This window comes from Salvelinus sp. IW2-2015, linkage group LG30 (genome assembly GCF_002910315.2).
Source record: "Salvelinus sp. IW2-2015 linkage group LG30, ASM291031v2, whole genome shotgun sequence".
Lineage (NCBI taxonomy): Eukaryota > Metazoa > Chordata > Actinopteri > Salmoniformes > Salmonidae > Salvelinus > Salvelinus sp. IW2-2015.
The window spans coordinates 1,243,445-1,259,578 of NC_036869.1; the positions used below are offsets into that span (position 1 = coordinate 1,243,445).

General features: G+C 44.5%; 1 protein-coding gene across 1 annotated transcript in view; it reads left to right on the forward strand.

The window, feature by feature from the left end:
• Window positions 1-16,134, forward strand: part of LOC111954766 (voltage-gated delayed rectifier potassium channel KCNH8-like) — a 127,898-nt gene that overhangs the window by 45,088 nt on the left and 66,676 nt on the right. Inside the window, 1 exon segment of the mRNA XM_070435994.1 lies at window positions 1,903-2,060. Coding sequence (XP_070292095.1) covers window positions 1,903-2,060 — 158 coding nt within the window.

A 16,134-nucleotide genomic window follows, 5' to 3' on the forward strand; every position in this document is an offset into this window, starting at 1 on the left:
AAAAGAGAGAGTTTTTTATGGTATAAGGGAGGGTTCATAGTGTGTTGGGAGGGGGGCTTCGTGGGCATGGGGTTAGGCTTATGGGTTGGGTTTGGGGTTGTTGGCCAGTTGCTAAGGTGGTTGGTTTAGGGATTAGGTTTGTTGGTTAAGGGACAAGTGTTAGGGTCAGGGAAAGGGTTAGTTAGGGTTATTTGGTTAGGGAAGTGTTGGGTCAGGGATAACGGGTTTAGGTTAGGGAGCAGTGTTAGGGTCCAGGGAAAGGGTTAGGTTAGGGTTTATGGTTAGGGACAGTGTTTAGGGTTCAGGGAAGGGTTAAGGTTAGGGTTATGGTTTAGGGACAGGTGTTAGGGTCAGGGAAAGGGTTGGAGTTGTAGGAAGTGTTAGGGTCAGGGGATAGAGGGTCTAGTTAGTGTTATGCGAGGGAAGTGAGTAGGTAGGGATACGGGTTCAGGTTGGGCTAAGGTAGGCCGAGTGTTAGGTGGAGGCAGACTCAGCGAGGGGCAGGGTTAAGGTTGGGTTATGGTTAGGGAAGTGTTAGGGTCAGGGAAAAGGGTTATGGTTAGGGACCGTGTTAGGGTCAGGGAAGGGTTTATTGGTTAGGGTTAAGGTTAGGGACAGTGTTAGGGTCAGGGAAAGGGTTAAGGTTAAAGGGAAGTGTTTAGGGTCAGGAAAGGTTGTTAGGGACAGTGTTAGGGTCAGGGAAGGGTTAAGGTTAGGGTTATGGTTAGGGACAGTGTTTAGGTCAGGGAAAGGGATTAAGGTTAGGTTAAGGTTAGGGAACAGTGTTAGGGTCAGGGAAAGGGTTTAAGGTTAGGGACAGTGTTAGGGTCAGGGAAAGGGTTATAGGTTAGGGAACAGTGTAGGGTCAGGGAAGGGTTTAAGGTTAGGGAGTGTTAGGTCAGGGAAAGTTAAGGGACAGAGTGTTAGGGTCAGGAAAGGGTTAAGGTTAGGGTTAGGGACAGTGTTGGGTCAGGGAAGGGTTATGGGTTAGGGTTATGGTTTAGGGACAGTGTTAGGGTCAGGGAAAGGGGTTAAGGTTAGGGACAGTGTTAGGTAGGGCAGGGAAAGGGTTAAGGTTAGGGACAGTGTTAGGGTCAGGGAAAGGGTTATGGTTAGGGTTAWGGTTAGGGACAGTGTTAGGGTCAGGGAAAGGGTTAAGGTTAGGGACAGTGTGTTTAGTTTGTTGTCCAGCAGCTCAGTAACCTCAGTAACACTGATAGTGTATTTGTGTGTACTGTTACGTTCCCGAAGGACAAACTCAAAATGTCACCGCTCACAGAAAAGGGAACTAATAAAAAGTAACTTCGACAACAAAGACAAAACAGAAAGGGGTTTATAATTGGTTGAAAGACACCCATGAAAGTTGGAAAGTAACTGATAAGGGGTTCTTAAAGCCCAATACATTTGCATCAGAGGAAAYACTAAAGGAAATCAACTCGCTCCGATTTAGGATAGGGAGTAAAACGAATATGAATCAAAACAAATAAAACTGTATTTTTGGCTAACTAAAGTGGAAGCACTAACAGGAGATGTAGCTCTCCCAACGTTGCCTCTTCCTGATATACTGGGCCAGTAGGTCTTAAATGCCAGTTGGGCCAGCTCAGGTGAAACATATCCTCACTAACGAGGTGTCTCCAATCAGTGTGTTTAAACTAACGTGCTAACCAACCTCGAAATGGATAGAGAAACCAAAACAGTACTTATTACATTATCTGATAGTAAATCATGGATCTGTAACCTTACACCCACCACTCTCTCCCTCTGTCCATCTATCTCTCTCTCTCCCTCCCTCCCTCTCCATCTATCTCTCTCTTTCCCTCCCTCTATCTCTCTCTCTCCCTCCATCTATCTCTCTCTCTCTCCCTCCCTCTATCTCGCTCTCTCTCCCTCTTTTCCTCCCAGACATTGTGTTCAGTTTCCGTACCACGTACGTGAGTAAGTCTGGTCAGGTGATTTTCAGTGCACGGTTGATCTGCATCCACTACATGACCACGTGGTTCATCATTGACCTGGTTGCCGCGCTGCCCTTTGACCTCCTCTACGCCTTCAAAGTCAGCGTGGTGAGTTTTCTGATTGGTTGAAATCCCTGTGATGCTGGGTGGTGTATTGTCATTCATTTAAAGAGGGAATTAAATGTTTTAGAAAGCATGGGTGAGTTTTTTTTGCCAAATCACTGAAGAAGACATATTAAAACCTTTACATTTGCAAGGACTATATTTTGTTTTAATAAGGTACTGTATCTAGCCAATGTATCTGCCAAGCACATTCCATCTCACATTTGTTATGGGATCAATATCTAAAGCAATCCTAGACTTGGCGCTCCGGTACCGCTTGCCATGCGGTAGCATAGAGAACAGTCTATGACTGGGGTGGCTGGAGTCTTTGACAATTTTTAGGGCCTTCCTCTGATACCGCCTTGTGTAGAGGTCCTGGACGGAAGGCAGCAGATGTACTGGGCCGTACGCACTATCCTCTGTGGCCAATATACCACAGCTAAGGGATGTTCTTACGCACAATGCAAAGCGGAATGCCTGGATATAGCCCTTAGCCGTGATATTTTGGCCATATACKAAAAACCCCAGAGGTGCCTTATTGCTATTATAAACTGGTTATCAATGTAATTAGAAGAGTAAAAATAAATACGGTCTGATATACCACGGCTTTCGGCCAGTCAGCATCTAGAGCTCGAACCACCGAGTTTATAACTGTTTTAAAGCAGTGTCTCTTGATTGATTGGTAATATCTAATACAATGGTATTGTATTTACAGTACCTGGGCTGAGACACAAGTGGCATTTGAAAAGAATGGATYGCATTGATTACTTTATAACACAGAGGAACTGGTGGTTTTCCTGCATGTGTTTCTGTCTATTGATTTCATATACAGCACAAGGGAAACAGTTCCATCACATTGTGCCATTAGAGCCTTTACTGTTCTAGTATAATAATACACTATATATACAAAAGTATGTGGACACCCCTTCAAATTAGTGGATCCGGCTATTTCAGCCACACCCGTTACTGACAGGTGTATGAAATGGAGCACACAGCCATGCATTCTCCATAGGAAAACATTGGCAGTAGAATGGCCTTACTGGAGAGCTCAGTGACTTTCAATGTGGCACCGTCATAGGATGCCACCATTCCAACAAGTCAGTTCATGAAATTTCTGGCCTGCTAGAGCTGCCCCGGTAAGTGTTGTTATTGTGACGTGGAAACGTCTAGGAGCAACAACGGCTCAGCCGCGAAGTGATAGGCCACACCAGCTCACAGAATGGGACCCCCGAGTGCTGAAAGGCGTAGCGAGCAAAAATCGTCTGTCCTCGGTTGCAACACTCACTGCCGAGTTCCAAACTGCATCTGGAAGCAACGCCAGCACAATAACTGTTAATCGGGAGCTTCATGAAATGGGTTTCCATGGCCGAGCAGCATCGGCTGGAGTGGTGTAAAGCTTGACGCCATTGGACTCTGGAGCAGTGGAAATGCGTTCTCTGGAGAGATGAATCACGCTTCACCATCTGGCAGTCCGACGGACGAATCTGGGTTTGGCGGGTGCCAGGAGAACGCTACCTGCCTCAATGCATAGTGCCAAATGTAAAGTTTGGTGGAGGAGGATAATGGTCTGGGGCTGTTTTTGATGGTTCGGGCTAGGCTCCGTAGTTCCACTGAAAGGAAATCTTAACGCTACAGCATACAATGACATTCTAGACGATTCTGTGCTTCCAACTTTGTGGCAACAGTTTGGGGAAGGTCCTTTCCTGTTTCAGCAGGACAATGCCCCCGTGCACAAAGCGAGGTCCATACAGAAATGGTTTGTTGAAATCGTTGTGCTAGAACTTGACTGGTCTGCACAGAGCCCTGATCTCAACCTCATCGAACACCTTCGGGATGAATTGGAACGCCGACTGTGAGCCAGGCTAAATCGACCAACATCAGTGCCGACCTCTCTAATGTCCTTGTGCCTGAATGGAAGCAAGTCCCCGCAGCAATGTTCCAACACAGTGGAAAGCTTTCCCAGAAGAGTGGAGGCATTTATAGCTGCAAAGGGGGGACCAACTCCATATTAATGCCCATGATTTTGGAATGAGATGTTCGACGAGCAGGTATCCATGGTTCCGTTGAGAATAGTTGTATGGCAAAACTGCAGATATTTAGCAAATTAGAACAATTTCAGCAATTGAATGATGTTACCCAATTTGAAACGTTGCTCTCTGTGGCTGGGGAGTTTGGTTGGTTGTGTGGGTTAGTTTCCTTAAAGGGATCAGGAAGAATCAGTCTCTGGTCAGATAGGTCTCTCCTTTACTTTGGGTCCACTAAATCGAATCAAATTGAACTAATATATTGGACACATACACACATACATTAACGCATAATCAATCACTCATCACAGAGAATAACAGGAACAACCTGTGTGATTCTTTATAACATCATATGACAGCAGGAAATCAACAATGGAATCGCGCTGTGACTAATTGAGACTGGGTCAGGATGGTGAGAGAGAGAGAAAAAGAGGGAGAAGATACATGAAGACAATGAAAAGAGCGAACACAAGAGAAAGAGAGAGGGAGAGAGAAAGGGGGGAGAAAATACATAGACAACGAGAGAGTAAATAATACAAGAGTAAATAATAAAAGAGTGAGAGGGGGAATGGTAAAGGTGAGATCGAGAGAGAGTTCATCAAAGAAAGAAATGGATAGAAATGTTGACAAGACAAAGAGACAGAGATCGAGAGAGAGAGAAGGAGAGAGGGAGAGAGGGAGAGAAAGGGAGAGAGGGAGAGAGGGAGAGAAAGGGAGAGAGGGAGAGAGGGAGAATGACAGGGTGCTCAAGTGCTCCGGGCGTAAGCACTGCTTGGTTCCAGACTCTATTAGTGAAAATACCATGGTGTCCCAGAGGACACTGGTTTGAGCATGTAGGCACCGGGGCCGGTGGGGGCGATGCCAGGGGAGCCCAGCCACGCAGGGTAATTGTCGAGTGTTCGGAGTGATGTCCCTGCTAAGGCTGTAGGCCATATTTCACCAGAATGAGACAAGGGGTCCCTGTGCTGACTCTCCCTTTCTCTTTCTCTCTTATTATCCCGCTTTTCTCTCTCTCTCATTCTCATTCAGTTTCTCGATGTTCACTCTCTTCCCTTTGACCCTCTGTTGTTTTCGTTTCTGTTTCTCCTTTCTCTTCTTTTACCATCTTCTCCTCACAGTACCTACACTCCCTCTCTCTCTCTCTCTCTCTCTCTCTCTCTCTCTCTCTCTCTCTCTCTCTCCCTTTTTCCTCTCTCTCTCTCTCTCTCTCTCTCTCTCTTCTTTCTCTCTTTTTTCTCTCCCTTTCTCTCTTTCTTTTTTTTTTTCCTCTTTTCTCTTTTCTTTCCCCTTCCTCTCCCCCTTCCTCTCTCTCTCTCTCTCTCTCTCTCTCTCTCTCTCTCTCTCTCTCTCTCTCTCTCTCTCTCTCTCTCTCTCTCTCTCTGCATAAGTAGTACAATATTTGTATTCTCAATTTCCATTCTCTGTAACCCAGTACTAAAGCAGGGATAGGAGTCAGGTGCATCTATCCCAGATGCATCTCATGGAGAATGGAGACACAGAGGAAGATCCTATAGAACACTCTTGGAACAAAAGGTTCCAAAAGGATTCTTCAGCTGTCCCCATATGAGAACCCTTTTCGGTTCCAGGTAGAACCCTTTTGTATTCCATGTAGAACCCTCTGTGGAAAGGGTTCTACATGGAACTAAAAAGGGTTCTTCAAAGGGTTCTCCTATCGAGACAGTCGCAGAACCCTTTTAGGTTCTGGATAGTACCTCTAAGAGTATATTGACTCCGGTTAACCACGTCAAATTCCTAATCTACTCTATGCAACAATGACTTCTATCCAACACTATGAAGCTCAGAAGATCAAAGTGCTATTATAATTATTATATATTATAATCCTATAATGCTTCTAATGGTTATGGTGAAAATGGAAGGGATCACCTCGCTCTCCAACCAACGTGCAGGAATTGAGGAGCAAACTGAAGGAGAGAGGAGATTCAGACACTCTTGGAAGACTACAGAATTAAATTTAAAAAGCTTCTTTATTGTTAAAAGTATAAGAGACTTAACAATAAAAACCTTTTTTATTTTATTTAATTCCATTGTCTTCCAAGAGTTTCTAGTGGTTAATGTGTCATCGTTTCACTGAGGCCATTGGCAGTTCATCTCTTTATTAATACTTTATTGCTGGGATGATTATGACTCTTATGAATTCCGTCTTCAGCAGCACTAGAGGGATGGTTGATATGTGAATGCCCCAGTTACACAGTTCGCAGCATGGTTTCTCATTATTGTCTTAATCTTCTGTGGCTAATACAAAACAAATATTGTGTGGAATCAGTGGGAGGGTGGCCTTCTCTGATTTGGTCGTGGAGCTGGGGGTGTGGCTGGAGGGAGAGAGATAATAAAAWAAAAAAAATCACCTTTATTTAAAACCAGGTAGGCTAGTTGAGAACAAGTTCTCATTTACAACTGCGACCTGGCCAAGATAAAGCAAAGCAGTATGACACAGACAACAACACAGAGTTACACATGGAGTAAACAATAAACAAGCCAATAACACAATAAACAAGTCAATGACACAGTAGAAAAAAAATAGAGTCTTTATACAGTGTGTGCAAAAGGCATGAGGAGGTAGGCAATAAATAGGCCATAGGAGCGAATAATTACAATTTAGCAGATTAACACTGGAGTGATAAATGAGCAGATGATGATGTGCAAGTAGAGATACTGGTGTGCAAAAGAGCAGAAAAGTAAATAAAATAAAAACAGTATGGGGATCAGGTAGGTAGATTGGGTGGGCTATTTACAGATGGACTATGTACAGCTGCAGCGATGGGTTAGCTGTTCAGATAGCTGATGTTTAAAGTTGGTGAGGGAAATAAAAGTCTCCAACTTCAGCGATTTTTGCAATTAGTTCCAGTCACTGGCAGCAGAGAACTGGAAGGAAAGGCGGCCAAATCAGGTGTTGGCTTTGGGGATGATCAGTGAAATATACCTGCTGGAACGTGTGCTACGGGTGGGTGTTGTTATTGTGACCAGTGAGCTGAGATAAGGCGGAGCTTTACCTAGCATAGACTTATAGATGACCTGGAGCCAGTGGGTCTGGCGACGAATATGTAGCGAGGGCCAGCCGACTAGGGCATACATGTCGCAGTGGTGGGTGGTATAAGGTGATTTGGTAACAAAACGGATGGCACTGTGATAGACTGCATCCAGTTTGCTGAATAGAGTATTGGAAGCTATTTTGTAGATGACATCGCCGAAGTCGAGGATCGGTAGGATAGTCAGTTTTACTAGGGTAAGTTTGGCGGCGTGAGTGAAGGAGGCTTTGTTGCGAAATAGYAAGCRGATTCTAGATTTGATTTTGGATTGGAGATGTTTAATATGAGTCTGGAAGGAGAGTTTACAGTCTAACCAGACACCTAGGTATTTATAGTTGTCCACATATTCTAGGTCGGAACCGTCCAGGGTGGTGATGCTAGTCGGGCGGGCGAGTGCGGGCAGGGAACGGTTGAAAAGCATGCATTTGGTTTTACTGGCGTTTAAGAGCAGTTGGAGGCCATGGAAGGAGTGTTGTATGGCATTGAAGCTCGTTTGGAGGTTAGTTAGCACAGTGTCCAAGGAAGGGCGAGAAGTATACAGAATGGTGTCGTCTGCGTAGAGGTGGATCAGGGAATCGCCCGCAGCAAGAGCGACATCATTGATATATACAGAGAAAATAGTCGGCCCGAGAATTGAACCCTGTGGTACCACTATAGAGACTGCCAGAGGTCCAGACAACATGCCCTCCGATTTGACACACTGAACTCTGTCTGCAAAGTAGTTGGTGAACCAGGCAAGGCAGTCATTAGAAAAACCAAGGCTATTGAGTCTGCCGATAAGAATGCGGTGATTGACAGAGTCGAAAGCCTTGGCCAGGTCAATGAAGACGGCTACACAGTACTGTCTTTTATCGATGGTGGTTATGATATCGTTTAGTACCTTGAGCGTGGCTAAGGTGCACCCGTGACCGGCTCGGAAACTYGATTGCACAGCGGAGAAGGTACGGTGGGATTCGAAATGGTCAGTAATCTGTTTATTAACTTGGCTTTCYAAGACTTTAGATAGGCAGGGCAGGATGGATATAGGTCTGTAACAGTTTGGGTCTAGAGTGTCACCCCCTTGGGAGAGGGGGATGACCGCGGCAGCTTTCCAATCTTTAGGGATCTCGGACGATACGAAAGAGAGCTTGAACAGGCTGGTAATAGGGGTTGCAACAATGGCGGCGGATAGTTTAAGAAAGAGAGGGTCCAGATTGTCTAGCCCAGCTGATTTGTACGGGTCCAGGTTTTGCAGCTCTTTCAGAACATCTGCTATCTTGATTTGGGTGAAGGAGATTCTGGGGAGGCTTGGGCGAGTAGCTGCGGGGGGGCTGTTGGCCGGGGCTGGAGTAGCCAGGAGGAAGACATGGCCAGCCGTTGAGAAATGCTTATTGAAATATTTGATTATCATGGATTTATCGGTGGTGACCGTGTTAACTAGCCTCAGTGCAGTGGGCAGCTGGGAGGAGGTGCTCTTGTTCTCCATGGACTTTACAGTGTCCCAAAACTTTTTGGAGTTAGAGCTACAGGATGCAAATTTCTGCTTGAAAAAGCTAGCCTTGGCTTTCCTGACTGACTGCGTGTATTGGTTCCTGACTTCCCTGAACAGTTGCATATCGCGGGGACTATTTGATGCTATTGCAGTCCGCCACAGGATGTTTTTGTGCTGGTCAAGGGCAGTTAGGTCTGGAGTGAACCAAGGGCTATATCTGTTCTTAGTTCTGCATCTTTTGAATGGGGCATGCTTATCTAAGATGGTGAGGAAATTACTTTTAAAGAATGACCAGGCATCCTCGACTGACGGGATGAGGTCAATATCCTTCCAGGATACTCGGGCCTGGTCGATTAGAAAGGCCTGCTCGCAGAAGTGTTTTAGGGAGCGTTTGACAGTGATGAGGGGTGGTCGTTTGACCGTGGACCCATAGCGGATACAGGCAATGAGGCAGTGATCGCTGAGATCATGATTGAAAACAGCAGAGGTGTATTTGGAGGGCAAGTTGGTCAGGATAATGACTGAGGGTGCCCATGTTTACGGATTTAGGGTTGTACCTGGTGGGTTCCTTGATGATTTGTGTGAGATTGAGGGCATCTAGCTTAGATATTAGGACTGCCGGGGTGTTAAGCATATCCCAGTTTAGGTCACCTAACAGAACGAACTCTGAAGCTAGATGGGGGATGATCAATTCACAAATGGTGTCCATGGCACAGCTGGGAGCGTAGGGGGGTCGATAGCAGGCGGCAACAGTGAGAGACTTATTTCTGGAGAGATTAATTTTTTWAATTAGAAGTTCGCACTGTTTGGGTATAGACCTGGAAAGTATGACAGAACTTTGCAGGCTATCTCTGCYGTAGATTGCAACTCCTCCCCCTTTGGCAGTTCTATCTTGACGGAAAATGTTGTAGTTGGGTATGGAAATCTCAGAATTTTTGGTGGCCTTCCTAAGCCATGATTCAGACACGGCAAGGACATCAGGGTTGGCGGAGTGTGCTAAAGCAGTGAGAAAAACAAACTTAGGGAGGAGGCTTCTGATGTTGACATGCATGAAACCAAGGCTTTTTCGATCACAGAAGTCAACAAATTAGGGTGCCTGGGGACACGCAGGGCCTGGGTTTACCTCCACATCACCCGAGGAACAGAGGAGGAGTAGGATGATGGTACGGCTAAAGGCTATCAAAACTGGTCGCCTAGAGCGTTGGGGACAAAGAATAAAAGGAGCAGATTTCTGGGCATGGTAGAATAGATTCAGGGCATAATGTGCGGGTACAGCGGAGGTAAGCCCAGGCACTGAGTGATGATAAGAGAGGTTGTATCTCTGGACATGCTGTTTATAATGGGTGAGGTCACCGCATGTGTGGGAGGTGGGACAAAGGAGGTATCAGAGGTATGATGAGTGGACTAGGGTCTCCATTGTAAACTAAAACAATGATGACTAACCTAAACAACAGTATACAAGGCATATTGACATTTGAGAGAGACATACAGCGAGGCATAAAGTAATCACAGGTGTTGATTGGGAGAGCTAGCTAAGACAACAACGGGTGAGACAACAACAGCTAATCAGCTAAAACAACAACAGGTAAAATGGCGATGACTGGGCAGAGAGGGTCGGTTAACTACACACAGGGTCTGAGTTCGCGGCTGGGGCCGACAGATAATCAAAAAATAAACAGAATGGAGTACCGTGATTAATGGACAGTCCAGCAGGCATCAGCTARGTAGCCAAGTGATCATAGGGTCCAGGTGGCAGTGATAGATGGAACAGGGWAGCCGCGGAGTAGTCGCTACTACGCTAGCATGCGGGCGACACGGCGTTTAAAGTTAGWAGRCCGGGGCTAGTAGAAGCATCTGCTCCGACGTCCGACGGAGGCCGGTTGAAGGCACAGCGGATGGAGTATTCGCCGGCAGACCTGTCGTGGTGGTGCGGTGGGGCGCCGTGTCGACAAAGGATCCAAGCCAGATGGCGAAAGAGGTATTGTAGTTGTAGTAATTTAGTTTGCTAGCCGGGAGATGCGCCTGGCTCACGGCTAACTGGTGCTAGCTTCGGGGCAGGGGCGTTAGCCACTATAGCCACTCGGTAGCAGCGGTGATCCGGTGCCAAGGTCCAGAGCTTACGGCAAGGATCCGGTGGAGTATTGGGTTCTAGCCGTGTTTGGGTGGAGTCCGGGTGAACAACTGAGTAGGCCGGGAGGTGGGCCTCAGGGATAGCTTCGGTACTGGGTAACTCGGTGGGTGCTAGCTAGCTGTGAAGGTCAGGAGTAATGGTCCAGGGATTACGGCAGGAATCCGGCGTTGTAGTGGAGAGACAGTCCGATACTGGTAGACTGGCGTATTATCCAGGCTAGAATAAAGGGCTGGTATCTGTGCAGAAGGTAATGGCCGCTAGCAGTGGCTAACAATGACTAAATAGCTTTTAGCTAATTAGCTGGTTAGCTTCTGATGGCTAGCTGGTTCTTGCTATAAGGTCTAAAAATAAAAAATAATAGCGGTTACATATCACATTGGGTGAGGCAGGTTACCGGAAGGTATAATTGAATTAAAATGGAAAAGAGATTGAAAATAAAATCTAAATATATACAAAAAAATATGAAAAGTACAAAAGTACACGAGAGGACGAACAAAACACGTCTGCACTGCTACGCCATCTTGGATCTTGACAGGACAAGACAGATAATGATTGTTACAGCACTACCTTGGAAACAGTGGTGGGCAAAGCCATAGTTATGAAATGGTAATTGTACACCTGACAAGGAGAAATTTAAAATGGAAGAACAAGAGATGTGAGAGATGTATACATATATCAGGGCTCAGGCTAAGACCCAGACACAGGAGGCAGATACTAGGAGGCAGAGTCTCAGAGTTTATTTCAGTACAAGTGGCAGGCAATCGGTAGGTCAAGGCAAGCAAAGAGTCATAATCCAAATCAAAGTCAGGCAGGTACAGGACAGCAGGCAGGGTCAGGAAAGGCACAAAGGCCAAAACTGGGATGATTGGAGACACCTGGAGGGGGGTGGAGACAATCACAAGACAGGTGAAACAGATCAGGGTGTGACAAAATCAGCCTAAAATTACCTCTCTCTCTCTCTCTCTCTCCTCTCTCTCTCTCTCTCTCTCTCTCTCTCTCTTCTCTCTCTCCCTCTCTCTCTCTCTCTTTCTCTCTCGCTCTCTCTCTATCTCGCTCTCTCTCTCTCTCTCTCTTCTCTCTCTCTCTCTCTCCTCTCCTCTCTCTCTCTCTCTCTCTCTCTCTCTCTCTCTCTCTCTCTCTCTCTCTTCTCTCTCCTCTCTCTCTCTCTCTCTCAATGGGCTTTATTGCATGGGAAACAAAAAGTTTAACATTCCAAAGCCAAGTGAAATAGATAATGAACAAAAGTGAAATAAACAATATAAAATGAACAGTAAACATTACACTCACAAAAGTTCCAAAGAAATAGAGTCATTTCAAATGTCATATTATGTCAATATATAGTGTTGTAACGATGTGCAAATGGTTAAAGTACAAAAGTGAAAAATAAATAAACAAATATGGGTTGTATTTACAATGGTGTTTGTTCTTCACTGGTTGTCCTTTCCTTGTGGCAACAGGTGACACATCTTGCTGCTGTGGTATTTCACCCAGTAGATATGGGAGTTTGTCAAAATTGGATTTGTTTTTCAATTCTTTGTGGGTCTGTGTAATCTGAGGGAAATACGTGTCTTTAATATTGTCATACATTTGGCAGGTTAAGAAATGGAGCTCAGTTTCCACCTCGTTTTGTGGGCAGTGTGCACATATCTTGTCTTCTCTTAAGAGCCAGGTCTGCCTACGGTGGCCACTTTCAATAGCAAGGTTTTGCTCACTGAGTCTGTACATAGTCAAAGCTTTCCTTAATTTTGGGTCAGTCACAGTGGTTAGGTATTCTGCAACTGTGTACTCTCTGTTTAGGGCCAAATAGCATTTTTGTTTACTCTATTTTTTTGTAAATTCGTTCCAATGTGTCAAGTAATTATGTTTTTGTTTTCTCATGATTTGGTTGGGTCTAATTGTGTTGCTGTCCTGGGGCTCTGTGGGGTCTGTTTGTGTTTGTGAACAGAGCCCCAGGACCAGCTTGCTTAGGGGACTCTTCTCCAGGTTCATCTCTCTGTAGGTGATGGCTTAGTTATAGAAGATTTGAGAATCGCTTCCTTTTAGGTGGATGTAGAATTGAAAGTCTCTTTTCTGGATTTTGATAACTATGGGGTATCAGCCTAATTRTGCTCTGCATGCATTATTTGGTGTTTTACATTGTACACAGAGGATGTTTTTGCAGAATTCTGCATACAGAGTCTAATTAGCATGTCAAATGTTCCTTTTGATGGCGTAGAAGGCCCTTCTTGCCTTGTCTCTCAGATCGTTRACAGCTATGTGGAAGWTACCTGTGCCCTGATGTTTAGGCCAAGATATATATTGTTTTTTGTGTGCTCTAAGGCAATTTGTCTAGATGGAATTGGTATTTAAGGTCCTGGCAACTGGGCATTTTTTGGAACACCATTATTTTTGTACTACTGAGATTTAGTGTCAGGGCCCAAGTCTGTGCAGAAGATCTAGGTGCTGCTGTAGGCCCTCCTTGGGACAGAAGCACCAAATCATCAGCCAACAGTAGACATATGACTTCAGATAGTAGGGTGAGGCTGGGAGCTGCAGACTATTCTAGTGCCCTCGCCAATTTGTTGATATATATGTTGAAGAATTTGGGGCTAAAGCTGCATCCCTGTCTCACCCCCCGGCCCTGTGGAAAGAAATGTGAATGTTTTTTGCCAATTTTAACCGCACACTTGTTGTTTGTGTACATGGATTTTATAATGTCGTATGTTTTTCCCCCAACACCGCTTTCTCGTTCAAATATTTTTTATTGAACACATACAAGAATGGTGTATCGGTATAAAAGCCAGGTATACAGTTCTTATCTATACATAAAATAGCAGACAGAAACAAAAAGACCCAGGGTTCCGGGTACAAAACAAATATTACAAAACAAGACATACAGAACATGGACAGGTATAAAGAAAGAGGGTAGGTGTCCCCCCTTACCCCTCCCCCCCTTTATCTCCCCTTCTTCCCCCCTTTATCCCTACCCCTTATTACCCTCCCCACTGCTCGGGTGGCGGTGCCAGCACACGCTGACCAAAGGTGGATTAAAATATTACAATTGAGAGTGGCGTTAAAAAGTACAAATTCACAGCTCCACATGGTTAAGTAGTAGAGGAAAGTGCAGATTTGATCAAATGTTGTAATTTATTGTTCAGAATATATTAATTCTTTCTAAGTGTACAGTGTTTGCCAATTCGCTGAGCCATAATTTGGTAGTGGGGCTTCCCTCTTTTTCCAAACACAAGATAAATTTTTTTGCCGAAATGAGACTGTAAGGATGAGTTGTTTTTGGGGTTGGTTAATCCGTTTAGGGAATCCGACAGTCCAGGATTATCAGAAGCGGGTCTGGATCAATTGAAGTCTCCAAAACTTCCGAGAGGATCCTAAAAATTCCACTCCAGTATCCATACAAGCTAGAGCATAGGGCAAAGCAGTGGAGTAGTGTACCCTGTGCAGCCTGACATTTATCACACATAGGGGATGTCCAACACCGCTTTCCATCAATTTGTATCAAAAAAGCTTTTGACTCAATTTGGCATGAGGGTCTGCTCATACCAAATTGAGTCAAAAGCTTTTTTGAAATCAACAAAGCATGAGAAGACTTTGCCTTTGTTTTGGTTTATTTGTTTGTCAGTTAAGGTGTGCAGGGTGAATACATGGTCTGTCGTACGATAATTTGGTAAAACCCCAATTTGACATTTGGTCAATACATTGTTTTCACTGAGGAAATGTACGAGTCTGCTGTTAATGATAATGCAGAGGATTTTCCCAAGGTTGCTGTTGACGCGTATCCCACGGTAGTTATTGGGGTCAAATTTGTCTCCACTTTTGTGAATTGGGGTGATCAGTTCTTGGTTCCAAATATTGGGGTGCCAGAGCTGAGGATGATGTTGAAGAGTTTAAGTATAGCCAATTGTAATTTGTGGTCTGAATATTTGATCAGGATACCATCAACCCCACAGGCCTTTTTGGGTTGGAGGGTTTGTATTTTCTCCTGTAGTTCATTCAATGTAATTGGAGAATCCAGTGGGTTCTGGTAATCTTTAATAGTTGATTTTAAGATTTTGTATTTGATCATGTATATGTTTTTGCTGTTTGTTCTTTGTTATAGAGCCAAAAAGATTGGAGAAGTGGTTTATCCATACATCTCCATTTCTCCGTTTTCAAACCAAATGTTAGTAGTCACATGGGCCAAKTACAACAGGTGTAGACCTTACAGTGAAATGCTGAATACAACAGGTGTAGACCTTACAGTGAAATGCTTTTCCCAAAAGTGGCTAGATTCTATGGATTCTTCAATTATATTGAGCTGATTTCTGATGTGCTGTTCCTTCTTCTTCCATTGTGTTTTAGTGATTAACCACAGTGAAGGCGTAGGCTCAGGTTTTCTGGGTCTCTATGTTTTTGGCTGGATAGGTTTCTCAATTTCTTTTTTAGGTTTTTGCAATTTTTTGATTTGATAGGGAAACTGAGAGGTCAAATATACTGTTTACTGTAGGTTTTCTACTGCCAAGTTACACGTTCATTTTATTATAGTTAAACATTTTGTCCAAGAAGTTGTCTAACAAGGGTTGAATTTGTTGTTGCCTAATTGTTTTTTAGTAGGTTTCCACATTACTTTCCTTCCATCAATAGCATTTCTTAATATTATTCAGTTCCTTTGGCTTTGATGTCTCGTGATTGAGTATTGCTCTGTCCAAGTAGACTGTGATTTTACTGTGATCTGACAGGGGTATCAGTGGGCTGACTGTGAACGCTCTGAGAGAATTTGGCTTGACGTCAATGATAAAGTATTCTACAGTACTACTGCAAACAGATGAGCTATAATTGTACGTACCGTAGGTGTACCTACCCACTGAGTCCCCTCGAAGCCTACCATTAACAACGTACATACCCAGCGTCCGACAGAACTGCAGGAGTTGTGACCCATTTTGTTTGGTTATGTTGTCGTAGTTTTGTCTAGGGTGGCATATGGGGGAGGGAACGCTGTCACCTTCAGGTAGGTGTTTGTCCCCTTGTTTGCTGAGGGTGTCAAGTTCTTGTCCAGTTTTGGCGTTTACAGTGTATTCTGAAAGTATTCAGACCAGTTTCCGCATTTTGTTACGTTGCAACCTTATTCTAAAATTGATTAAATACTTTTTTTCCCTCATCAATTTTAACACAATACCCCATAATGATAAAGCAAAAACAGGTTTTTACAATTTCTGCACATTTATGAAAATAAAAAACTGAAATATCACATTTACTTAAGTATTCAGACCCTTTGCTCAGTACTTTGTGGATGCACCTTTGGCATAGGTCTGATCTGAGGGGTTCTATATGGGGTGTGGGCATGGTTGGTTTGGGGGTTATTGATTGGTTGGGGTGGGGTGTGGATGTGGCTGGTGGTACAGTGGTCTGGATGTATGTCCTCTTGGCGTGGGTC